The sequence below is a fragment of the Lupinus angustifolius genome, chromosome LG02 (assembly GCF_001865875.1).
Source record: "Lupinus angustifolius cultivar Tanjil chromosome LG02, LupAngTanjil_v1.0, whole genome shotgun sequence".
Taxonomy (NCBI): Eukaryota; Viridiplantae; Streptophyta; class Magnoliopsida; order Fabales; family Fabaceae; genus Lupinus; species Lupinus angustifolius.
In genome coordinates this window covers 10720995-10748765 of record NC_032010.1, presented here as the reverse complement: position 1 = coordinate 10748765, position 27771 = coordinate 10720995, and the positions used below count along the sequence as shown (strand labels likewise).

Below are 27771 nucleotides of genomic sequence, written 5' to 3'. Positions count from 1 at the left end.
ACTACTTCATTGTTAGGACTCATACTTGAGGATAATTTATAATTGATAGGAAGTAGGTAGATATTGACTTAAAATCTTGCATGTTGAAGTGTTGTAAAGATTTCTTCAAATAATATTTTTGAGAAAACCAAATTTTCACATTTTTTTTGTCTTAGTGAATTTGCATCCCTAAAATCTTGGTTGATGGTCCCAAGTCCTTCATATCAAACTTCCTAGCTAACTTTGTCTTCAATTCCTTTACTCGATCTTTGTTGGGGCCTACCACCAACATGTTATCCACATACAAAAATAAGATGATGAAATTATTAACATCAAACCTTTTTGCAGTACTTACAATTATATGAACACAGTCTATTGTATTTAAGGCTAATAATGAAGGAATCATATTTATTGTACCAACATTTGGGTGCATGTTTTAGACCGTACAAAGATTTGGTCAACATGCAAACCAAATTTACTTGGTCTTCAAAGTCTTCTGGTTGGAGCATATATCTCTTCCTCATGTTCTCGATGAAGAAAAGTAGTTTTTACATCTAGTTATTCAAGATGTAAATAAATGCAATACACATAGCTAGAACTACTTTATAGTCGTAAGTCTAACCACTATAGAGAATAACTCATTGAAATCAATGTCGTGTTTCTGATCATGTCCTTTTACCACCAGTCTTGCACAAAAGTATTCGACTTGATCAATGTCATATCCTTCTATCTTATAGACTCATTTATTACCAATGGCTTTTCGACATTTTGAAAGTGTAACAAGCTCCCATGTTTTATTTCTATTTATGGCCTTCATTTCAATCAACATTGTTGCCATCCATAGAGAAGCATATGAACTGTTCACAGCCTCCTGAAAGGTTGATTGTTCTCCTAATTTATTTTGAAGGTAATATGCATCGTGGCTTACCGTCACGTAGTATGAGTTCCATGATGGTGGTCTTTTCAGTTGCTCTGATTGTCTGGCTTTTTTATCATTAGCCTCATTTGGTACTTGTACCTCGTGCCCTGATTCATCTTAATAAGAATCATCCTCTCCATATTTTTTCATTTATCTAAATTGTAATAGTCTCTTTAATATTATTGTCATTTCTCTTTTAACTTTGCAGTTCATTTTTTTGTTGTTGCAGATATCACATCTCTGTTGATCACAACCTTATGGACAGTGGGGTCCTACAGGTGGTACCCCTTAAAACCGTCAACATAGGCCAAGAATATACATTTCCTAGATTTTGAGTGCAGCTTCTTTCTTTATTGGAAGTTGTATATCACCTACACAAGACATCCAAACACATAGAGAGAAGAATAACTTGTTGACTTTCCAATCCACATCTCTATTGGTGACTTCAACTCAATCGCGATTATAGTGACTTACTTATCATATAGCATGTAGTTTTGACTACTTTCGCCCAAAAAGACTTAGCTAGTCCTACAGTTCTTATCATAGCCATTGTTCTTTCCAGGAGAGTTCTATTCATCCACTATGCTACATCATTTTGCTGAAGCGTATGAGCAATTGTAAATTGCCTTTGAATACCATATTGCCTACAATAAGAGAGAAACCCTACATATTCTCCACCATTTTCTCTCCTCAACCACTCAATTCTTTCACCAGTTTCAAGTTCCACTTGTTCTTTGAATTTCTTGAATACTAAAAACACATGTCACTTCTTTTTTATTGTTACACCCATAATCCCCTAGAGTAGTCATCAATGAATGATAAAAATTATCTTGTTCCTCCTAGGGATATTTTTAGTGACTCCCATACACCACAATGAATCAAACCTATAATGTGTTCGCTCCTAGCATTTGATCTATCAAACTTTAATCTATGTTGCTTGCTAATCACGGTGTGCTCACAGAAAGGTAAGTTTACTGTTTTGAACTTGGGTAAGAGATTATGTCATACGAGGAGTTTCATGTCTCGTTCAAATATGTACCTTAGTCTATAATGTCACATCATCTTTGTTTCCTCGTGGCCGCTTGCTGCAACTGATGTATCTCTCTCTTGCCATGTATATTCTAGAAGCGCATATAGAATGTCATCACTATAATAGCACCTCTCAAGTCATAATTGTAGCATTTCAGATTCTACCTTCTTGGATAGTTTGATCTATCATGATAGTGGCTCCTGGAATCACGTTCTATTGACCTTTCTCTCACCATCGTCAAAGCCTATGATTTCTTCAAACCTCCCAATTTATCTTCTTCGTTCTTTCACATGGATTCTTCGTCAAGAACAGCTATGTTAACATCATCAAAAGATAGATAGTCAAAAACATTATTAGTTTTAATGTTGATGATGATTTAATCATAAGAATCTAGTAAACTCTGAAGTAGAAGCTCTGTATATTCATTATCCGCTACTTTGAAATTTGTTGTTGTAAGTTGAACAAATAGTATATTCAGATTGATGATGTGATCCATCACTAATGTGGATTCACACATCCGAAGAGTATAGAGTACTACTTTTACTGAAGGTTTTCTTATATTGGACCACGAAGACCCCGGTCGGTCGTGCTTCTGGTTTCCATTCCCATCATCATATTGATGATAAATCTCCTCGCGCTCTGCCATAATAACTTGGAGTCCGTATCATGGTGAAGGTAAGGTAACGCTGTGATTCTTGCTCAAAAAACAGACCGAACGCGTTCGAGTTATTGGCTCGTCCAACCCGGCAGCATTCATGAGTCGCTCGTTCAACTGTCCCTCGGAGACACGGTCGAGAAGTACCATGCATGGTTGCCCCCCGTCCTTTCTTGCTCTCGGTCCCACCCAGCAAGATACGGCTCAGCCAAAAAACGTGAGCGCCCCTGCGCAAGCCTTATTTAATTTATTAGTATCATCTTTGAGAATATTTTATTGTGAAATGACTTGATCTCATATATTTTAATGAGTACATCCCAAATCTCCTATGTAGTCTTCTTTTCTATGATGCTTACAATACTGAATCTACCATTGGTAGGTGCAAATTGGAACAATACTATCGTTCATCTCCTTCTACTTATCATTAGTTACTAAGTGGGTCTACCTTCAATTGTTTCTAAACAATTATCCTTCCTCAAGATATCATTTATCTTCAATTTCCATAGGAGAAATTTCTCTCATTGAACTTCTCTAACTCATATTTTGTCGTGATAGTTTCCACTTTTTTCCCAACTATATCGACATACACAATTCATAAGTGTCAAATTTACCATATTTTCTATTACATTTTCGGGCAATTATCTATGTGGTTCATGAGAAATACCTCACCTCTTTACACTTGTTTGTATTAAAATCTATAAAAACATAAATTTTGATTAAGGAAATGTTTAATACATAATTCTAACCTCAATTTGATTTGTAAGGTTGAAGAATTCATAGGAAGTGATGATTCAAGATTGAAGAATGAAAAAACCACTCAACTCATTATAGAAGTGAAGGATACAAATCGTGCTAGGTGTGATTTAAATAAGTTGGGCAGTCTGAGCAAACCCCCAAAGGAAGGGAAGGGGTGTTGGGCGCCCTGCAGGCCTATAGACTGGGCAGCCTATTACACAACAAACCAACTTGGCTAAGAAATGGGGCAATAGGTCAGATTTTGGAGGCGTTGGGTGACCTAGCACATGAGGACACCCTCAAGTGAGGGAAATGGAGCATTGGTCGCCCAAAAAACTCTATATAAGAAGACTTCCTCCTCTCATTTGTAATATACTTTCTTGGCAACCAAAGCATCATCTTGGAAATGAAGACTTGCCAAAAATAGAGAGAATAATAGTAGAAAGAGTGTGGAGATTAGAGAAATATATTCTCTAGTCTTCACTTGGACCATGAAAGCATCCATAGCTATGGTTACTAATCCCCCTTGTTGGAATTGGTGTAAATTCGTTGACTCTATTTTCTCTTTTGATTTCTTAATACAAGTTTTTGTTTCTATGTTTTGATATCAATAATATAAACTTGTGCTTAATGTTTATTTTAGATTGATCACCTAAAATATGATTTTAGATTTGATATATTATGTGGAAACTAATCATTCAAATATGATCATGGATTTATCATGTTATAAATCTAAGATATAAGGATGGACTTAGTTCATTTGTTAACCAAAATCTAAGCAAAATACAACTTGCTTTCTTAACTACTCAAGGAATTGATACTTAGAAAGTAAGTTGAATAATCCTTTTATGAGGGAACTGTAAAAATAATAAGAACTGATATGATGAATCAAGCATAAAACAAAATTTGTATATCAAACCAATCAGTTACTAAAAAATTAAAAAGTGAAATACAACTCCAACATAATTCTCATATTGCTTTAATACTTATCATTACCTTTACCTTTTGTGCTTTTGTTTAAGTCACAACAATAAGCAAATCTCTATTGAATTCTCATTACTTCAAGATTTAAACTAAAGAAGATTATTTAATTACCAATTTTCTGCGAATACGATAAAATCCTATACTATACTACAATTGAATCTTGAAAGAATTCTATAATAAAATGATAAATTTATAAAAACAACTTCATTAATACACAGAGGAAGAATAAATAAAATTTTCGTCAAAATGGTGTCGCTGGTAAATTACATCATATATAAAAGCATTGCTTTAGTTGTTATATTGAAGCAATTGTGAATATAGTAAATAGTTTAGTGTTTTATTTTTATTATTGGTTATCTTGTGACTAATCTTCTTGTTTAGATTGCACCATTTCTTTATTTATGTGAAGCAAAATTTTGGCTAATCACCTCTTATTTGATCCAGAAATAGAAAAGACAGTTAAAAAGAACAACAAAGCAAGAAAAATGATAAACTAGCAAAATTGAGAAGGGAGCAATAAGAATCTTCTTCCAATGATCCACCACAAACAGAAATCATGGAATTGACATAACAGCCGACACTCAAAGACCACCTCAAAAGAAGACAACATTAGTCAACTGATGTACGTTAAACTTTTTGCAGGACTTGACCATAAAGATCCATACACTCATCTTACCAAATTCTACAAATTGGTAAGAACAATGAAAATTGTTGAGGCTGAAGAAGAAATCATATTTATGAGGTTGATGATCCATACACTCATCTTACCGCATGGACTTTTTTGGATCATCTAAGGGTTAGTTTGGGAGTTGGATTTTGGAGGGGAAAGAAGGGAAAGGGAAGGTTTGAGAGTCATCTCACAAGTGTATTTCATGGCTCCCAAGCCTCCCATTTCCCTTCCTTCCCCTCCAAAATCCAACTCTCAAATTAACCTATTAGCTTCAATGGCAATTTATATGGACATTATTTCTCTTATAAAAATCATGCTTGTAAGTCATTCAAAAAGCTTGCAATAAAGTCTTAATATTACACTTATTCATATGGTTAGTTTGAAAATCACAAAATCAGCATATTTTTTAAGAGTGGTATTGCACCTTTTAGAACTCTACAACAAAATGGAGTTATTGAGATAAAAAATTGCTCTCTAGAGGAATTAACAACTATGTTTAATGACTCAAAACTCCATTATTTTTTAGATGGTTCAGTTAATAATAACACTAGACATGATGAATAAGATACTAATTGGACCCCTATTCTCAAGAAAACTTTCCATAAACTTCATAAATGGAGAAAACCAAATATTTCATATTTCCATACATTTGATTATAAGTGTTTTATTTTAAATAATGGGAAAAAACTTTTGAAAATGTTTGATGCTCAATAAACATATATTTCTTAGATATTCCTTGTATAGCAAAGGATATAGAATTTACAATAAATCACCACTAAAGAATCCTAAGCATATAGAAATTGTCCTCTGATACCCATCATGTTTGCCTTAATGATACACAACCCCTCTAGGGCCATAAATGCCATTTACAAACATTTGTAACCTCAAACAACATATGCAACTTAGAAAACAAATTAAAGAGATAAACATCATTTTTTATAATAAGGGTATGTGTGTGCCATCAAGACAAACCTCATATGTACTCATGTACTCTACAATCTCCTCACAAAAGTATTGTCAACTAATCTCAACCGTGCCTTGCGTGTAGTGTTAGTAATCCAACATCTTAATGTTCTATTTAGACAAATTCATCACTCTGCATCAAAGAATGTTAAGCATAATATCAGAACCTTAAAAACAACATTTGGTGACAATTATAAAGTTCACTACTTCTGCTAATTTACATAGACATCAGTTCATTCACATGAAATCTTAGAGTCCTCACAGTTTTATCATAAGCATTAGCTGTTAGTAAGTTTCTGTATCATGTTCCTTGCTTCAGCCACAGTGTGAGGGCAGGAGACTTCTTCGGCCCAAATATTCTGGGTGGTTTGCATATTCACCATTTCTTTAGGGTATTCTTTCTTCAACTGTTTAACTTCCTCTACATCCATCACACTAGCAACTACATTCTGCAAAAATCAAAACGAAAAAAAAGAATCTTATTAGACAAATATTTAAGAGGAGCCAATGAAAATGAAAGGAAGCAAGTGGAGAATACTATGATTTTTTTTAAAATAACGGCCAGCAGAAGAGTGGAACAGGAAGCTGGCAACAAAAATAGGAAATCAGTCTTAATCACATTAGCTAATATTGCTTATAGGAAGTCATTCTAAATCATATGATACCCTCACAAAGCTCCCTCCCTGCATATGTGTGTCATGTATAGATCTGCCTCTAAAACTATGCCTCGTTTATTTCTTTATTGCCCAGCTGCGCAATTCCTTTGGAATAATCTTTTTGGTGTTATTGGATTTCTCCTAGTTCGGTGGATAAGTTTCTAAAAATTCATCTTGAAGAGTTTGGTCAGAAAGAAAGTACAATCTTGTGGCAATATGTTGCTTATGGGCTTGTAGATTTTATAGTTGCAAAGGAATGCTCGCATCTTCAAGGGTGTTTCCTCTCTGAATTTGTGATTAGATAGAATCATTTTCTCAGTATCTCTTTGGTGGTCAGCACATGGTCTCTTTAAGGGTAATTAGCATTTCGGAATTGCAAAGGGACTAGACAGCTCTCCTATACCTATATTTGATAGTTTTTAGAAGTTTTCCTTTGTCTCTTTTTTTCTCTTTTCCTTTTATTTTTGTAGACTGTCTTATCCTCTAATCTTTTGTACTTCTATCTCTTTCCTTCTCTACTAACATTTCTTTACAAAATAATTGTTTCCATCTAACTAGTCAATAGCATGCTATCACGCTGGGATAGCGGCATTGCAGTGGTTGTCGGCTCTTCTACGCGACGAAAGGGCGTATAGTGGCACGGATGGCCGTCACACCTGTCGCAAGTCAAAGAGCAGTGACTTCGATGGCCAAATCGCAGGTCAAAGCCTGCTCCAACAAGGTTGTGCATGGAACCCTAATTATTAAAGGGGAAAGCCCATTTTAATACGGTTTTGGGTAATTTACCCCTCCCTCTCATATAAAACACGTGAGTAGTATCGGTAAAAAAATCATTCTGCAGCAGTAAAATGTTTTTCAGCAAGTGAAACCATCTTCCCCTTCTTTACTTCTTTCTGCAGCAGTGAATAAGCTCTACAGTTTTTGGCCACTCAACCTCCCTCATACAAACTTCTAGGGCAAAGCTTCTTCCCCTCACTTCCCTTGTAACATGCCCACTTTTTGCATAACCATGGCCTCATCTTAACCTCCCACTGCCACACCCACTCCCAGTAGTGCCAAACACAAGAAGTCAAAACCTAAAGAATATAAATTATGTAAACTTTTAGTACTTCAGTGTATTTATTTCCCTTAACTATAAGGGCCATCTGGTCACATGCTATAGTGTTTTTTGGGTCGACTGCTATGTTTTGCTATCCACAATTGACTACCTATGTTTTCATATTAACAAAGGATTCTTCTTTTACTTCGCTTGCTAAGAATAAAGCTGGTTTAATAAAGTCGACAAAGTATATTAGTTCTAACTTTCTATCTTTAATTTCTCTATTCTACATAAACTTCATGATAAACTAATATTACTGTAAATGCATCAAATTCATATAATACATGTAAACGTACCCATACTCTACCGATGCAAGCATTGAAGATTACGAACTTGAGGAGATTTTCATCAGAACTGCAAAGGGCATTATCAGAAGCATCAGAAACCACAACATCTTGGTAAGGAGAATCGATGAATGATCCATGGTTTTTCGCAATAATTCTCTTGTATTTCTTCAAAACATTCCCTAGATTATAAGATGCAGGGAATCCTTCACAAAGTCTCAACAAGGTTGCAGCACTTTCAGAATTAGCCCAGCAACAACATGACGATGACCCATCATCTGCATGAAACATGAAATGCCAGGGAAAATATTAATAAGCAAAAATCTTCAACTGAGAAGCTACAGTATGGTGAATCCAGAAAACATGAGATATGAAAAGGTGCAGGTAGTGATAGTGACTACTCTTGGCAAGTGCAGCACTTAAACAATCGTAAAAGAGAAGCTTGCTTTTAGATGTCAAACAGATTGAACTAGTCAAGTATAGAAGAAATTGTATATTCCAACCCTATATTAAGACTACATTTTGAAACCTTGCAAAATACCCAGGCTACAATATTGTGAAATTTTAGAATCTAAAAAGTTTCTATTTTCTGCAACAATTTGATATCTCAATATAAGAGCGGGTTATTGGGCTCCAGGAAGAATTTGATATCTTAATAAAATGCACGAGTAGTGACAGATAGCGCCCATATGAAAGAAATCAACACAGAAGTTACTTCCAGTTGAATAAATATGATTAGCACACAAACAAATTAAGAAACCATGTGTCCGAAGAAACTAAAGAGCAACAGAGGGTAAAAGCTAGGATAGAAACTCAAACAAGCCAAAAAGTGGATAATTGGATATAAGTTATGATTTCTTTTTGGTACATATGATGAATAATTTAAAAAATACACCGAATAAGGTTGTCTACATAAAGCAAGATAAAATAAAACTGTCAGAAGTTAATCAAGGTTACACTCACATCAAGGAAATATAAATTAGAAAGTGAGTCGTTTTTAGCTGACTTCTCTTTAGTGTTATATCAACTGAATTGATCTTTAAAACTTCATAACTTACCCACCAAAAAACAAGCTAGTGGAATGTCCAAATTAGTCTCCCTAGCATTCATTTTTGTTTCAGCATTTAAACTTGTACTCTTCCTCTCTAGAATTAAAACAACGACTGCAACAACCTGTTCACAGCAAACAGTAAATATAATCTTCTTTGGAAACACACATATTCATAGTAAATGCAAAACAATTTACCCTGCATCGAAGCATTATTTGCTTGTGACTAGGGCACCAATGCAATTGGGAAATTAAACAAGTGAAAGAATCTGGAGATGCATTGCATGGCTCTTTAGTAGGCCTTAAACGGGAGGACCTGGCGCTGCACTGCTTATCATACACTTCTATTGATTTTATCACAATAAATGACACAGGCAGCAACATAAATTTATTTTGGGCCCTGCAAACCAAAGATAGGCAATCAAATTTGTTGCAAAAGATAATAAATTATAATAGTTATGATTCCTTCATATAAGCGCATATGGTAAAATGGAAGAGAAACATTGAATAGAGAGAACAGATTGGTATGAAAGTAAACACAACATCCTAATCACTGAAAAATATCATGCTAGGATCCAATTGCAAGGTATCAGACTTTAGTCCCACATTGGAACTGTGGGATTCCAGTGTCGGTTTATATGGCCTTGGGCTCTCCAACCATAACAGTTAACTTTTGTGGTTTGGTTCTCCCAAGATTCATATCAATTGGTAGCAGAGGTTTCTACCATATCTCAGCTACAAACAAGCAGTGTAGGTGGTGACACTAGCATTGCAGTATTCGTCCAAGAATAGTCAAAGAGCTAGAGCATAGTCAGCTTGAGCAGGCCCTGGAATGAGGAGCATAGTGAGATATTAAGATCCAATTGCAAGGGATGGGACATGAGTCCCACACTGAAAGTATGGGATTCCGGTGTGGGGTTGTATGGTCTTGGGCTCTCTAACCACAACGGCTATAGCTATTGTGGTGTGGTTCACCCATTCCTAACATTAATTTTACTTTAACAGTATAATGAAAAATGTATTGAATCCCAAATATATCTCGTTAAGGCTTCTGGTGCATACCTTGCATCAAGAATTCGATGAAATGTTGCAGTTACACCAGGTCCAAAACCAGTAGGAAAATCATGTTTACTTATCGAACCAAAAATCCTCACCTAATAAGAAACAAAGCATCATAACTAAGTTATTAAAACACATAAAATGTGAATATATAAATTGGGCGAGATAGGCAAGAGCTTACAATATGATGATGCACTAATACATGAATGCAGAAACTACTTTTAGTTCCAACAAGGCCTTTCAACCGAAGAGCATCAAGGCTGCCACTTAAACATAAATTACTGAAACTAGAGCCCATGTCCTGAATTTCAACCACATTGCCCTCAAAGGAAACCAAATTGCCCTCAGGAAACAGGCAGTTTGAACTCTGATACCCAGAACAAAGAGTAGGCATAGCCACTACAGTCCCATTGCTCAAAGGAATGTTAGCACTCTCTTCTGATACTGCATCTTGCTGGCTTTGACTATCTTTAGATTCCATAATATTATCTTCCAGGAGACCTGTAAGTTTCACTGGGAGATATAGAAAAACATCTGAGTAGGCACCTGAATAATCAACAATATTAGACTTCAGCAGAAGTTGCTCAATTTTATCTTTAGGCAAAACCCCATCAATGCTAGGATGATACAAAGAGTCTTCTGCAGATTTATATATTGATTCATAATTGAGAAGAACTTCATCAGAAATAAACGAAAGGCTCCAGATATTTTTTCCAGAATCAACAAGAAATTTAGAACAGCTACCAAAGCCAGCATCTTTTGTAGTGCAGAAGCAATCTTTTTTATTATGTTCTATGATGTAATAACCACCAATCTGCAACAACTGAAATTCAGTTGAAATGAAATAACACTCAGGTTTTCATAGCAAAGGGGAGCACTAAACTAGTTAATGCATACTGCCTTATGTAAGCAAGTCAAAGAGTGACTAAAATACCTGATACTTCAAAAATCTTTCAAATGAGAACTCTAACAAAATTTTCCTTGCACTTGGTTTCGGTTTAAAACCTCTATCTTTCAGAGGTGATGTAGACTGCAATATTGCCGGACAAACCACTTTCTCATTTTGAAGGCTTCTAAAAGTGACCAGACAAGATATATCATGAGAAGAATTCAATTCGAGACATTTTTTGATCTCTTTTGATTTCATGAATGAATTAGAACAAGGATTCAGCTTATAGATGGAAGTGTGAAAGTCGTCTATCGATGAACTTATTGATTCCTCAGCAAGTTTCTGCCTCTTATTCGATACTTGTTCCTTATTGTGATCACTGATACAATATTCTGAAAGTTCCTTTGTCTTTTCCCCTGGAGCATTACATGAATGTGAAACCTCACTCTTCCCAGCAAGCAATAAGGTATAAGGCAAAAGTATGGCTTCAACAAAAATACTTGACTTATTTGATCTCATATTACTAGAAGACTGCAAGAATTGATATAGGGACATTAGAAGTGCAAAATTGTTCACATGTATGTACTTAAAAAAGAGAAGAAAAACAAAGTTGATACTATACAGCAATGTAACGTTTTTGAATAGGTTGTACACAGGGGAAACTTAGAAACAAAAGCACACACCTTCTAGACACTTTTTTACATGGATCCACATGCAACTCAACAAATCTTCACAGTTGTTATGCTTTTTGTCTCTCTCTGAGCATTGTCTTTTTAAAATTCATTACTGGAATCACAGGAAAGTAAAATGGTTAAAGGAGTTTAAGCATTGCTAGTTATTAAAACTATTCCTAGGCATACCTAATAGCTTAACCTCTTGGAATATTGATCATTGGCATAACATCAAAGCACCTCGCTTACTGCCTTATAGATCATGGACAATAGCTATCAGGCATTAGGTCTATTGGTTCATCATATCCTGGCTATGCATTGCAACCTACATTGTTTTCCTCTTCTTCCATACTAGGTCCAAGTCCTGCTCCCTTTGTCTAATCTCTTACTATTCCTTCAATCAGTAAAAACTTAGTGTAAGTCGTTTTGCTCAAGATAACAATGTGTATATTGAGTTTCACCCTTCCTATTGTTCTGACAAATCTCAGGCTGGTGACAAGTTACTTCTTGAGGGTACACTAGGACCTGATGGTCTCTAAGTCTTCCACAATCTCCAGCTACCATCAGTCCAGTCTAAATCACTTGTATACTTGTTCTAGGGTGTTGTCTTCTCATTGTAAATTTCCCTTCTCTGTAAATAATGTACAGAATAGCTCAAATTCCTATTCTCTAGGGTATTGTAGGTTAGGTCACCAAAATGAAGGGGTTGTAAAACATATATTGAAACTCTAATAGATCTTGCAATAATAAGAATGCTGCTGAGTTTTGTTCAGCTTATGCTATTGCTAAGCCTCATAAATTGCCTTCATCTCTATCTTCTATAGTTTACAAAAATCCCTTTGATTTGTGCTCTTTATTTATGGGGGACCTGCACTTATTTCATCTTATCTAGGCTATAAATACTACATATCAATAGTTGATTCTACCAATTTTGTTTTATGTCGAGGAGGTCGAACATGGAGGCCATATACTTGCTATGACGATTGATGAAAAGATATCAAAGATACCAAAGGAACTTACAAATGGTTTTCACTGATTTGAAAAAAGGCATATAAGGTGCTTAGAGAGGTTAGGTAATCAGCGGATAGCGACCGGCCCCAAAAACAAAATAGAAGGATAACGGGCAGCAGGACGACTACTAGAGCTAAGGGAAAAATCAAATGTTATAATTCCACTCTCTTGGTCCATATGGGCTGTGTTCCTTGATTTGCTGCTCTGCTCAACTGCAGCTGACAAGTCTACTTGTTCTGTTTCTGTACATCCATATTGTAAAATTTTCCCATCAACTAATAATGTAGTCATTGCCTCTAGTCTTTACTCTCTTTGGCAAACTAGAGATTAGGTCATCCTAATGAAAGTGTAGCAAAGAAAGTATTGTCTCATTGCAATATACCCTAATCAAATAAAAGTACTTTTAAATTTTGTATTGCTTGTGCTCTTGATAAATCTCATTGACTTCCTTCTCGAGCTTCTACTACTATTTATTATAAACCTTTTGAACTTTTATTCATTGACCTCTGGGACCTACACCTATAGGATCATCCAATGGTTTTAAATACTACATGTTCATTATAGATGATCATACTAGATACACTTGGTTCTATCTCCTTAAACAAAAATCAGAGGCTTTATCCATTTTTAGACAATTTCAGCCCTTGGTTAAGGTTCAGTTTCAAGGTCAAATAATTGAAGTGCAAAGTGATTGGGGAGCTGATTTTAGACCCTTTAAGACCTTTCTTACAGTCAAGGTAATCACTATAGAGTCATATGTCCTCACACACTGTTGGGCAGTAAATTCTACATCGCCTGTCTCATTGTCTCAGTAATGGTTTAAATACCTGTTAGGCTACTCCTCTCATTGCCAATTGGTGTTGATGTGGAACCTTGACATGGAATCTGAGCCAGAGATCAACTCTCTTCGATTCTCGTGGAGTAACCTCAGTCAACTACTTTCTCATTGACCACATCCCTTACTGTTCTTCTTAGTTCACCCCTAACTCTTTTCTCAATTCTAATCATGGTTCTCCATCTCCTCCTATTCCACCAACAACTTAACAAAACAGAAATACTTCATCTTCTCATGTCCATGTTGACAACACTACTCAACTTGTTTCACATTCCACTTTATTAGGGAATAATACTTAAGATATTTTGTTAGCCTAGTTGTTAGCTTGTGTGGATAGTAAATTAGTCAAGCTAACAAAATCAGTTAGCTTGCTAATGACCTTTCCTTATAGTTTGTCTATAAATAGAGTTAGGCATTCTTGTAATAGGGCAGTTTTCAGTTCATTAATAAAATAATAGAATTCTATTTTCTCTCTTTCCTTTTCTCTTCTTACTTCTCTCTCTCAGTAGTTACCCTTACATGGTATTATGCCAGCTATTGATAACGTTTCAGATCCTAGTTTCCATGGTGATTCACCTTCTTCCACTCTTGCTGCACTTGTTCATTCTTTTTCTCAACTATTGTTGCACCTCTTCAACCTTCTTCTCATGTTCTTAATCTTCCACTGCCTTCTACTAAGCTCACAGAGAAGAATTGCCTTGTGTTGCGTCAATTTACCCTAGTTGTTCCTAATTGTGTTGAACATTTCATCTTTGATTTTGAAACTCCTCTTCAATATCTCAATGATGTTATCGTCTTCAACATCCCTACCCTTCTTAGTTGGGAAGAACATGACCAATTGATTCTTTCCTGGATCCTCAATTCCTTATCTGAGGAGCTTCAACCATGTGTTGTTGGTTGCTCTACTTCTAGGCAATTAAGCCTTGAGATCATTGATTATTGCCAAGCTCAAACTAAAGCAAGTGAAAAGCATTCATGTTCTCAGTTAGGTTCAATTATTAAGGAGTCTAGCTCTATTTCAGAGTATTTTACACAAATCAAAGTTCATTGATTTCCATTGGTTCTCCCATTTCTCAAGTAGAGTACTTTGACTTCATTTTGGATGGATTATCTGAGGAGTTCCAGCCTACCATCATATCTGTTGAGAGTCAACAATATTTACCTACTATTAATGTTCTTCAATCATTCCTTCTTACTTTTGAAGCTCCCCTAGAATGCAATCACAATCGTTCCACTTCAAATGCACTTTCTGTTGATGTTGTTGCTGTCTCACCTTTGAATTCCTCTGAATTAGTCTCCTCAGGTTGTCCCTTCAATTTTGTCAATTATGTAGTTCATCATTCGTTTTTTCACACTTGTCCATAACTGATTAGGGCATAGTTTCATGGATCTGGTGGGTTTTGTGGTGATTCACGTGGTTTTCGTGGTGGTTTATGTGCCTTTTGTGGTGCATGTGGTGGAGGAGGTCATTTTCCCTCAAAAATCAGTTATTTATGCACCTTTTGTATTAGATTTGGCCATGACCTAGCGTTCTGCCACTATGCACATCCCAATTTTGGTGTATCATACTCCTAGTTTTATGGTACACCATCTAACACTGGTCAGTATCATATTCCTTTTTTGCCACATCAGCAACATACTTCTGACCATCCTTTTTATCCTAGTCAGCACCTTCTTCATCCTTCCTATATGGATCCTCATTATCTTTCTAACTCACTCTCCTTATGCTTTGGCACAACCTTCTACCTCAAGTCCTAGCATTGGGCCTTCCTAAGCCCATCAACAACCCATGTACCCTCATCATATTCGGGTCCATTTTTCGGTGTTTGGTTCGATTTAGATGAAGTATAGTTCAAAGTACTTTCAAGTGTCAGATAGTCTATTGATAGTTTAATGTCCAATAGTTCAAAGTACATAGAACTATTGAATAGACTATCCGAATGTTAAATTTATTTTTAAGATTTTTAAGCCATTTGAATGGGGTATCTTACTGTACAAATTATCTTCTTCTAAATTCTATCAGTACCTATCGGATCCAAATGTGCCTTAGTATTTTAAGCTTTTTATGCCACTAGGATGGGGTATGTGACTATGCAAATTATTTGTACTTTCAGATAGGCCATTCGATAGCTTAATGTACTTTAAATTGTCGAATAGCCAGTTTAAAGAGTGTGCATGTAAGAAGAATGAGATTTTTTGGACTTCCAGTGCAAAAATTTAAAAGGTGGGTGTAATAAAACTCAATACAGTGGGTACAAGAAGAATCACCCTTTAATGGGGTTACAACCCTCTATTTTCGTTTATAAGTAACAACTGCTCAAATGAATATTTGATTGAAAATCGCAATGCAATTAATGAACACAACTTTTGATGAAATATACAGCTAAAACATACCTTTTCTTGGACAGGAAATTTGTGAGATACCCTAAGCAAATGGTAGGATCCAGATTCAAGAATCCCAGTTTCATTTGTCCTATTGCAATAAGGATAAAGGGAAAATTTTCTGCAATTAGCATTCTTCCAAAGAAAGTAAGCAAAAATTGATGTGCTTGATTTTCTTGTTGCTTGGGTGCAATTAAAGATCTTTCTACACGATAATGACCAACTCTCAAGCAATTTCGAGTGATTTACAAGTTCACCTATGCCATCGACAACAATATCATAGTGTTTCACCTATGAATCCAAAATAATAATATAGTCATCCAAAGTTGAAGAATATGTGCAAAGTTAGAGATGCTCAAAGTATTTTTAAGAGTTTATAAGGTGAAAATAGAGAAGTAACCTCATATATTTTGTTGGGATTCCAAGTAAAGGGAAGGTCTGGTATAAGAACATCAATGCCACCAGTCGCATCAACCAGCTGTAGTCTTTTAGTTGATGGATTAATCTGAATATTCAAAGATCATGAGGGCTCTAATATCAATATATATTCCAACAAATCAGAGATTTTGTCAAAACGATGTGCTGCCTCCATCTTCAAAAGATAGGAAAAGATCTACAATAGGTCATAAATTTGAATATAGCAGAACTGATACATCTACTGCAAATGCAGCATACTTGCAAATATTGAAATAAAAGATAAATTGAACTAATAACCTTTAGATATCCAATCAAAACAATGCCGGTGTCTTCACTTGAAATGATCCTCCTGACTGATATGCCATCATATCCTGCTTCATGTGATGAAAATCTGGAAAGGTTGCCAACAGGCAATACTTTACAGTGGTTTTCCAACTTTCGCTTTCTCTGTAATGTATCTATACAGTGATAGATGAAGATAGACATTGGTATTATCTGTAATAACATAGACTTAGTAACTTGCATCCTCCAATTGTCAGTAACAAATCCTTTCAGCAAGAAAATCATAAAGACTGTATTTCTTTTCTCGTTAAGTTGTAAAGAGAAGGTGGAAAATAGGAAGAGAAAGAGAGAGAAAAGAAGTAATTGACTCTAACAAAATTCAGTTACTAGAAATTTTATTATTATTGAAAAACTGTCAATACAATAAGTGTGCATCTCTATTTATAGAGATAGACATACAGTCCAGCTTCTACAGTAAGCTAGGAATCTATTGCAAATGTAATCTGAGTTGCAACTTGCTTAATAAGCAAGCTGATTCAGCCCTAAGTATACATAATCCTCTAACATTCTAATACAATCCCTTAGAAACCAAAGATGGGTGATGCAAAGAAGCAGGGCCACAGATTCTGAGTTGATTCCTTAGAGTGACGAACCTTGTCGGTGACAAGGGTTTCGTAAGTACATATGCAGACTGAAAATTGGTTGGAATGTATTTGCCCTGAATAAACTTGTTGTGAACCTTGTCTTTAACAAAGAACAAATCAAGTTCTATATGTTTTGTTCTTTGATGAAGAACAAGGCTGAGTCATTGCTATTGTACTAAGATTATCACATAGAATTAAAGGGGCGGTGTAACTAAACTTTAGTTCGGTTCGGAGAGATTGAACCCACATAAATTATAGAACAAGTAAAGCCAAAATTCTGTATACAGCCTCAGTGTTGGATCTAGAAACAGTTTGCTGCTTTTTGACCACCATGTAACAAGATTAGGTCCTATAAAGATACGAGCTCCCGAGGTAGATCTCCTATCATCACAATCTGATGCCCAATCAGCATCACAAAAACCCCTAAGAAATAGAAGTGAAATTGAGGAAGTTGGTTGCAAAAGAAGTCCATAGAGCTGAGTACCGTTTATATCCTTAGAATTCTTTTGATTGTTGTCTAGTATTCCTCAAGTGGAGCAGACAGGAATTGGCAAACTTTGTTAATTGAGAAAACAATATCAGGTATAGTAATAGTAGCATATTGAGAGCACAAACTATAGACCTATATAAAGAAGGATTTCCAAAATAGTTTGAGTATGTTTTTGTCAATTTGAAATTAGACACCATAAGTTAATAGACTTAACTCCTGACATATTTGCTCTCTTAATAAGATCTCTAATATACTTAGATTGAGAGAGAATGATAGACTTATCTTTGAGATACTTAACCTCTATCCCAAAAAGAGTAGTCAAGAGTGTCAAGATCCTTTAGAGCAAAAGTAGTGCTTAGATTGTGAATAAGACTTTATCTGAGACTGAGAGGACCCTATGATGGTGATATCATCCACATTACCTAGAATTGTGAATGAATAAAGAATTATCACATTTGTTTGGACTAAACCCAAGACTAAGAGTCCCTTTCAAGTTTTCAAGCCACTACCTAGATGCATGTTTAAGCCCATAAAGAGACTTATAAAGTTTGCAGACGAGGGATTTATCCTTATGTTGAAAACCCAAAGGTTGTTGCATATAGACTTCCTCAACAAGAGTACCATTAATAAAGGCATTATTAACATCTAGTTGTTGGAGAGACCAATTGTAGGTTAAGGCTACAGTAAGGACTCTAACAGTCATTGGTTTCACCATAGGGGGAAAGGTATTATTATAATCAACACCTTGTTTTTTGTGAAACCCCTTAGCCACTAACCTAGCCTTATACATGTTAACAGTACCATCAGGGTTTTGCTTGACTCTAAACACCCATTTGCAGTCAATGGATTGTTTAGTAGGAGGAAGAGAGACAAGAGACCATGTACCCAAGCTCATGAGAGCATTATACACATTTTGCATGGCTGAAACCCAAACAGGATCAGATAAGGTTGCTTTAGTTGAAGTAAACTCGGTATAAGCTAGGTGGACTCTAGGATAAATAGTTCTGAAGATGCCTGACTTAGACATGGTTTGTATAGGATGAAAAGATGTTGGAATAGGGAGTGAGGAAACAAGAGTAGTAGCAGAATCAAGAGAATCAATGGTAGGAAAAGACTCATTAGAAACATTGGTAGAAATTAACTCATCAGAAACAATGGGTGATGGATGAGGAGAAGCAGATAGAGAGGATGAGTAGATTGAGAGACATTAGTAGGATTATGAAAGACTAGGAGTTGTTCAAGGGAGTGAGAGGTTTGTGAGGGAAAGGAAGAAGCTGACTTGGCCATAGATGCGTAGGCAAACTATATTCATTAAAGATAACATCCTTGGATACAACAATCTTCCCTTCCCTTGTTAAACATTTATAGCCTTTATGAGACAATGAATAGCCCAAGAAAGTACACTATGAGAATCAAAAATCAAGTTTATGTTTATTAAAATGTTTGAGATGGGGAAACAAGAGCAGGCAAAGACTCTAAGAGAAAGATAAACATGGGTATTTCCAAACAAAAGAGTGTATGGGGATTTGTAGGGCAAGGTAGGAGTGGATACTACTATTGATGAGATGAATAGCTATAGGAAAGGTATGATCCCAGAACATTAAGGGTAAACAAGCATGAGTGAATAAAGCCAAAACAGTTTCAACAATATGTCTGTGTTTTCTCTTAACTTGCACCAATTTGATGATGCGTACGGGGACAAGCAATTTTATGAATGATACCTAATTCTTTTAGATAGGAAGTAACGGGCCTAAACTCCCCACCCCAATCATTTTGAACAGATTTGATAGTTCTATTGAACTGAGTTTTAATCATTGTGAGAAAGGTTTTAAACAGAGTCTAGTAGCAACATCTACAATAGAGAAATAATACCTAAACCTTGTGATGAAATCAATTGGTGCAGGATCCCACAAATCCACATAAAGAAGATCAAAAGGATTAGAATAGTGATTAGTGGAATTAGTAGCATGCAATCTACGAGATATGCCTAGGCTGCAAGTAGAACAGAAATCCAAAACACCTTTATTAGCATAGGAAACATGACAGTGATTTAGTACATTAGTAACAATGTTTTTAATAGCAGGCCCTAGTCTGCGATGCCAAAGGAAATAAGCAGAAGAAGTACTAATAGAACTATGTACAGATTTATTAAAAGGTGAAATAGTACTAGAACTAGTAATATATGAATTCTTGACATTAGAGAAAGAACTAGGAGAAGAACTGGAAGAAAAAGAGGGCATTATTAGATCATGAAAGCCATAGAGTCGTTCTGAAGTGAGAGTGCCTTGAAGCAAAATTAGATCAATAGCCTGACATATAACAAAACAAGAATGAGCATGAAACTCAAAGTAGCATGAATTATCCCTTGCAAATTGAGACACACTAAGTAAATTTTTAGTGATAGATGGGACAAGAAGTAAGTTTATAAGAGACAATAGTAGTTTAGGATTAAAAATAGAGTCAAATTTAGAGTTGCCATTAGCAACAATTGGTATCCAAAGTCATTACCCATGTAGATATGTTATGAGGTGAATTTCTCAGTAGGTTCATGCACAAGAGCAGAATTAGGAGTTACATGATTTGTGGCTCCTGAGTTTGGGTACCACACTGGTGCATTAGTTTTAATTTTAAAGTTTGCATCACTAGTAGAGGCTGCCATAGCATAAGGAGAACCAGATGGCACTTGTGCAAAAGAATGATAAATGCCACGGTTAGATACAGGAAAATGAGAAGGAGATGGATCATAGTTCATTGTGGATGGATGAAGGAAAGAACCTCTAGGATAGGAAAACCTAGGACCAGAAAATTGACTAAAATTCCTTGCAATATGAGGATAGGAAGTAGGAGCATAAGGAAAGAAGTTTCTATGATGAGAAACAAATGATGAAGTTTAAGCAAATGCACCATAAGGAGATGAAGCACCATAAGGAGATGAAGCACCATAAGAGGCAGCATACTCAGAACCAAAACCAATAGGTGCACAGTAACAATATGAGATGTCATGACCATATTTATTACAATACTTACAAAAATAAATGCCTCCATGTGGCCCAAAACCACGCCCACCATGAAAACCACCAAAAGGACCGTGAAATTGAGAGGAGAAGCCTTTACTACAAGTTCTAGGGATAGAAGGTGACATAGGTGAACGAATTTGATATTCTTGGTGATGCAAAGTCAAAGAAGCAGGACCGGATGGAGATTTGGCAGCAATATTCATAGAGTGTATCAGAAATAGACTTGTGACGAGTTCTTTCAATATGTGCTTCAAATGTGAGAAGATAGGATTGAAGGACATTACTTCAAGGAATTTATTCATGGCCTTCAATAGTGGTAATAAGAGGTCGAAATTCTTCAGGTAATCCATCCAAAATACAATCAACATGTTCAGCTAGGGTTACAAGAGAACCTACTGAAATTAGAGAATCAACAATCACCTTAACCTTCAGAAAGTACTCTGAAACAGTGTTGGGACCTTTCACTATGGATCTCAGCTGAGATCTGAGTTGCCTACTCTATGTCTTGGTTTGAGCATGGCAGTATTCACGAAGTTCACTCCATAGCTCAAAGGCATGCCTACAACCAACAGCTCGTGGTTGAAGGTCCTCAGAAATCGAATTGAGTAACCAAGAGAGGATCATTTGATCTTCATCACAAAGAAACTGACTTGGAATTTCACGTTAGTGACAAAACGAAAAGCACGATTAGAATTAAGAACAGCAATAGTGAATTGTTGCCAACCAGAAAATTTCCTTCTGTAAGCTTTGTTGTGGGAAGAGGTAGTATGAGGCTGAAGCACGAATACGGATACGTGTGTCGGAAACGATACATATCCGATACATTGACACACATTTTTTCTAAAATATAGGATACGATACATTCAGGGATACGTGTATAAAATAGTAAAAAATACATAAAATGTGATAAAATTATAAGTGTAAATCAAAATATTCAAAGTAGAAAATATAAGGGAAATTGCAAATCATTGTCCTCCAAAATTCCAAGTTCCAAAACTAGAAAATATAATAGAATAATTCATAAAATTGATAAAACATATCCTATCTTATCCTATTTTTTGTATCAGATATGTATCTTCATCTTTATTTATTTATTTATTTTTAATTTTTGGATACTCTAGGGATACGTATCCTTCACGGATCTGAGTGTATTCGTGTCGGATATGTGTCTAACACCGACACGTGAAAGTGTTCAACGTATCCTTGCTTCATAGGTATGAGGAGAGGACGAGACCAGCGCAAGGCAGCATACTCAGAACCAAAACCAATAGGTGCACAGTAACAATATGAGATGTCATGACCATATTTATTACAATACTTACAAAAATAAATGCCTCCATGTGGCCCAAAACCACGCCCACCATGAAAACCACCAAAAGGACCGTGAAATTGAGAGGAGAAGCCTTTACTACAAGTTCTAGGGATAGAAGGTGACATAGGTGAACGAATTTGATATTCTTGGTGATGCAAAGTCAAAGAAGCAGGACCGGATGGAGATTTGGCAGCAATATTCATAGAGTGTATCAGAAATAGACTTGTGACGAGTTCTTTCAATATGTGCTTCAAATGTGAGAAGATAGGATTGAAGGACATTACTTCAAGGAATTTATTCATGGCCTTCAATAGTGGTAATAAGAGGTCGAAATTCTTCAGGTAATCCATCCAAAATACAATCAACATGTTCAGCTAGGGTTACAAGAGAACCTACTGAAATTAGAGAATCAACAATCACCTTAACCTTCAGAAAGTACTCTGAAACAGTGTTGGGACCTTTCACTATGGATCTCAGCTGAGATCTGAGTTGCCTACTCTATGTCTTGGTTTGAGCATGGCAGTATTCACGAAGTTCACTCCATAGCTCAAAGGCATGCCTACAACCAACAGCTCGTGGTTGAAGGTCCTCAGAAATCGAATTGAGTAACCAAGAGAGGATCATTTGATCTTCATCACAAAGAAACTGACTTGGAATTTCACGTTAGTGACAAAACGAAAAGCACGATTAGAATTAAGAACAGCAATAGTGAATTGTTGCCAACCAGAAAATTTCCTTCTGTAAGCTTTGTTGTGGGAAGAGGTAGTATGAGGCTGAAGCACGAATACGGATACGTGTGTCGGAAACGATACATATCCGATACATTGACACACATTTTTTCTAAAATATAGGATACGATACATTCAGGGATACGTGTATAAAATAGTAAAAAATACATAAAATGTGATAAAATTATAAGTGTAAATCAAAATATTCAAAGTAGAAAATATAAGGGAAATTGCAAATCATTGTCCTCCAAAATTCCAAGTTCCAAAACTAGAAAATATAATAGAATAATTCATAAAATTGATAAAACATATCCTATCTTATCCTATTTTTTGTATCAGATATGTATCTTCATCTTTATTTATTTATTTATTTTTAATTTTTGGATACTCTAGGGATACGTATCCTTCACGGATCTGAGTGTATTCGTGTCGGATATGTGTCTAACACCGACACGTGAAAGTGTTCAACGTATCCTTGCTTCATAGGTATGAGGAGAGGACGAGACCAGCGCAGTGGAGCTGCCATTGCTGCAGGTTGAGAACCAACATCTACAGTGTTACCCATTGGAAGCATGATGCCATGTAAAGAGAAGGTCTGAACAAAGAAAATAGGAAGAGAAGGGGAGAGAGAGAGAAAAAAAAAAAGTAATTGCCTGTAACAGAATTCAGTTACTAGAAATTTTATTGTTATTGAAAAATTGTCAATGCAATAAGAGTGCATCTCTATTTATAGAGATATACACATGGTCAAGCTTCCACAGCAAGCTATGAGTCTATATAAATGTATTATGAGTAACAACTTGCTTAATAAGCAAGCTAACTCAGCCCTAGGTATACATAATCCTCTAACGTTCTAATAAGTAAAAATATGAATGTATTCTGCTGACTACATCAGATCAAAAGTTTATAAAGTACCAAGAGAAAATTTAACATAAATACAAGGAAAATACCAGTTTCAGAAAATCACAATGCATTTCTCTACCGCAGCCATTTAAGTCATGCCTACAAAACCCCATGAAAGCACCATGCTGGAAAAGGAAAGCATAATAATTAATAACTCAATTAACACATACAATTTGGTTTTAATGTAGTCTTCTAACAATCTACTTATTACCATACCTCAGTTTGAATCATTGATGGTGGTAACAGTGAACTAGCATACATCTGAACTATGCCTTCTTTCTGGTAAAATCTTGCAACAATAGCTCATCAGAATCGAAACAGAACATAAAGCTTCAGCCAAATAAGAACTCCTTGAATTCAAAGGAAGTAAATTACATGTTGTGTTCCCAAAATCTCCTTGTCAGATAAGAAACCAGCAAACTTTTTGCGTAAGCTTGAGACAAGAAGTAATACCCTGCCAACCAGAGATAATAAAAATGAATAATATATTCAGGCAATCTTTAAAACTCGAAGTTGCAAATCAATTGCTAAAAAAAAAAGAAATCAAAGTGCTTAATACCAGAGTCTTGCAGAAAACGGTAATGACTGAATGAACTTTCCTAGCATACTTCGAGGTTGCAAAACTACATTACACCTGCAACACTAAACTGCACTATCACTTTATCTGCAAGAGGCATGGCTAAGCAACAATAAATATTAAAAAAGTCCAAAATAGTCGAGGAACAATTACTATTAATACAAAACGTGCAAAACATACAACATATCAGATCATGAACATAACAGGCTTCAGCTAGATGCAGTTGTGATGCAAATAAAAGTGGAAGGATGGTAATATGCAGAAAACAAAATAAGAGACTTTCTCATTGGCCACATGTCAGGACTCGGGACTGTTACACTTTGAGCATTCCCGTGATGCAAGTCTGATCATAAGCAAGCATGATTATGGTAGCAATACGTACCCAGTTTCCAGTGGGGAGAAGGATTCCACAATTATGCTAGTCTTTATGCAAGCCCCAAGAATAATAATTTTTGTCCATGAAAACTTCGGATCCATGAAATGGACATTTCGCACAGATATCTACACAATGGCCACGAATTAGGGGCAAAACTTAAAAGTCCAAAAGGGTTGCATAGCATATATAATCTTAAATGAAATTCTCCTGGTGTTCTTTGGTATCAGTGTCATAAACATTGAAAATTCCCTTCACTTACAATGGTGCCAACTCTCAGACCATGAACAGAAGAATGAAGTTCATCAGTTAAAAGAAGCCATACATCATGGTCCAACTCCAAAGCCATCCCTTGCATGTAGACATCTTTGATTACGCCAGTATATGCACCACATTCGCCCTTCCCCATGATATTGTCACTCTTCAGGCATGGCATCCATTTCTCAGAAAACCGACAAACATGAAAAACTGACATATCCGCAGTCACATACATCACACGAGATTCATCTTTGGTAATGTAAATCAGCTTTTTCTTCAAAGAAGATACCATAATTTGGGTACAAATTAACTTAGTCATCGTGGCGTGCCAAGTATATGCATTGCCACAAAAATACACAATCTGCATCTTAGTAAAAGAATGACCATTCCCATTTTGATTTTCGGCCAATGTACCACTTATAAAATCGGTATTACATTCTTTGGAACAACATAACCTACACTCACAACACATCAATTGTACCAAAAACCCAGGCAAGTTGACCTTAGAACTCGAATTCAAAGCAGAAATACTCACAGCCATGGAACACGGTACCACAGAAACAGGGCCAACCGATTCCACCACTCCGAAGACATGATACTGTGCTTTAGAACTATCATCATTGCGATGATTTGGCACCAACGGAAGTGAATCCACATGGTGTAATCCCTTTAAACCCTCACTCGAATCAGAAAACGACCATTGAATAATCTCCAAGAATCCGCCACTGCCACCGCGGCGGTGGTGCTTAAATGGAATGAAATTCCAAGCGGTTACGCGAATTTCCTTCCCTATACAAGACGGTTGGAACCGGAGAACGTCGCAGCAGACGGTGGCGGAGGAATCGGAGAATCGGAAGCAAGAGCAGGGAGGAGGAGGAGAGGAAGAAGCGGCGAGGTTTAGGGTTCCAACGATGATAGTGGCGCGGTTGAGGGAGGTGATGATGCGATGGTGGTCGGTTGCACGCAGTGTCGGTGGCGGGGGAGGAGGTGGAGGAGAGGCGGTGGAAGGGAAGTGGGGAGAGGCGGTGGCGGTTAGAGGGCGAGGGGAGCGGAGAAGGTCCCCTAGCCTCGCGATGTTGGGGGAGTCTTCCATTGCTAGAGCGATTGATGTACAATTTCCCGCGCTAATTGAAGAGTGTGGAGTAGGTGTTACTCCAACTCCACAGAAGGAGGGAAAGCAGGGTTTTATCACAAATATTTTCTTATGCTTGAAAACAAGATGTATGATTAATATTAGATGACTTTTTAGATATTGTCATTGCATTGTTATTATTATGTTTAATCATGAATTTTTTAATAAAAGTACTTTATTTTTTTAAATTTTTATATTAATAATATTATATTACACTTATTAAATTTTTAGTACTTTATTTTTTTATTTATTGCCATCTTCTATTATTTTTAAAATTTTCAATTTGATCCCTTTGTTACGTGAGTGTTTTCGTGTTAATATAAAATTAGCTCATATATTAAGAGTGGCCAGAAAGTGAAGTATCAAGTTTAACAAATAGATAGGTTATATTGTGTTTCTTAACTATTTTCGAAAAATTCTTTTTTTTCAAAAATATTTCCTGAAGTAATCAATTCATACACATATTAGACAATGTAGATGGAGAAAGATGTGTTTGTTTTTCAAACAATATAAACAAAGATATTTAAGTATTTGCACAATTAACTTTTTTTGAATCCAAAGCATCACCGTTAATAATAAATACAAATCAATAAAGAGTTAAGGGTAAGAAAAGGAAAATGACTCACATTGGTTCACTCAACATAGGATATGTCCAATACTTTTGATCATTAATGTTAAAACCGTACCGTGTTGGCCAGTTCAACGGAAAAGCGACGAACTGAACCCCTAACTGGTACGGTACGGATGTTGAATCGGCCAAGTTATTGGTTTTGTGCACATCATAATTATTCTATTATTCATTCATAGAATGCAGAGCCAAAGACCCTATTTATACAAATGATTAACTGTTTTGCTAAAAATAGAAATGGCTAACTGTCATAGTTATAAACTACTTTTTAGAAACAAAAAGAATAATAATAAGGCAAATTACAATTGATACAAATCATTACTTAGAGTTAAAATGCTCTAATACCCCCTTGCAAGTTGGTGAGTGAATGTTAATCACTCCTAGCTTGCCAAGAAGATAAGAAAAGGTTGAAACATCCAATGCTTTTTGTAAATAATTCTACTGGTTGCTCAAGTGTTGGTATGGGCATGAGGTGAAATAGATGAGCTTGAAGTTTTTCCAGAACAATATGACAATCGATTTCAATATGTTTCGTTCTCTCATGAAATATGGAATTGGAAGCTATATGACGTGTTGAATCATTGTCACAATAGAGCAAAGTCTGTGTGATGAAAAGAATAGGAAAACTTTCTAATAAGTATGACAACCATTGAATCTCACAAGTTGTTGCAGCAAGAGCCCGATATTCAGCTTCACACGAGGATCTAGCAACTGTAGTTTGTTTCTTGGTTCTCCAAGACACAAGAGAATTACCAAGAAAAATACAAAACCCAAAAATGGATTGTCTTGAATCAATACATGTAGCTCAGTCTGAATCACTAAAGGCCTTTAACTATAAAAACGATGATGAGGGATAGAACAATCCCTGTCCAGAAGTTCCCTTGATGTACCTCAGAATTCGTGTGAGAGCTTGGTAGTGTGCATTGGTAGGGCTACTCATAAATTGACTAAGTTGTTGGACTCCAAAACTAAGATCAGGCCTTGAGTTCGTAAGATAGAGCAATCTTCCAACTAATCATCTATAAGAAGCAGGATCTGAATAAGCACCAGAAGCATCAAGTGAAAGAGAAGTACCTTTTGCAATTGGGGTGGAAACAGGCTTAGAAGCCAAAAAAACCAGTATTTGCCATAATGTCCAATG

The 27771-nt window shown here is 35.9% G+C and overlaps 1 protein-coding gene across 5 annotated transcripts; it reads right to left on the bottom strand.

Annotated features, from left to right (window-relative positions):
* On the bottom strand, positions 5753-26047 carry LOC109335617 (CST complex subunit CTC1). Of its 5 annotated transcripts, none has more exons than XM_019571777.1 (17): positions 24875-26043; positions 24622-24740; positions 24222-24296; positions 24038-24116; positions 23879-23941; positions 23710-23787; positions 16584-16781; positions 16270-16374; positions 15882-16160; positions 11016-11501; positions 10263-10904; positions 10085-10176; positions 9221-9422; positions 9033-9147; positions 7987-8252; positions 6198-6384; positions 5753-6068 (listed from the first exon to the last, which is right to left on the bottom strand). In XM_019571777.1, exons 1-16 carry the CDS (start codon positions 25961-25963, stop codon positions 6214-6216), a joined length of 4059 nt encoding a protein of 1352 aa, XP_019427322.1. In that variant the 5' UTR covers positions 25964-26043; the 3' UTR covers positions 5753-6068; positions 6198-6213. The 5 variants fall into 5 exon arrangements, with proteins under 5 accessions (XP_019427322.1, XP_019427313.1, XP_019427330.1 ...); XM_019571793.1 differs by lacking the exon at positions 5753-6068 and adding an exon at positions 7800-7839 and having other exon boundaries at positions 6291-6384; positions 24875-26045; XM_019571768.1 differs by having other exon boundaries at positions 5753-6384.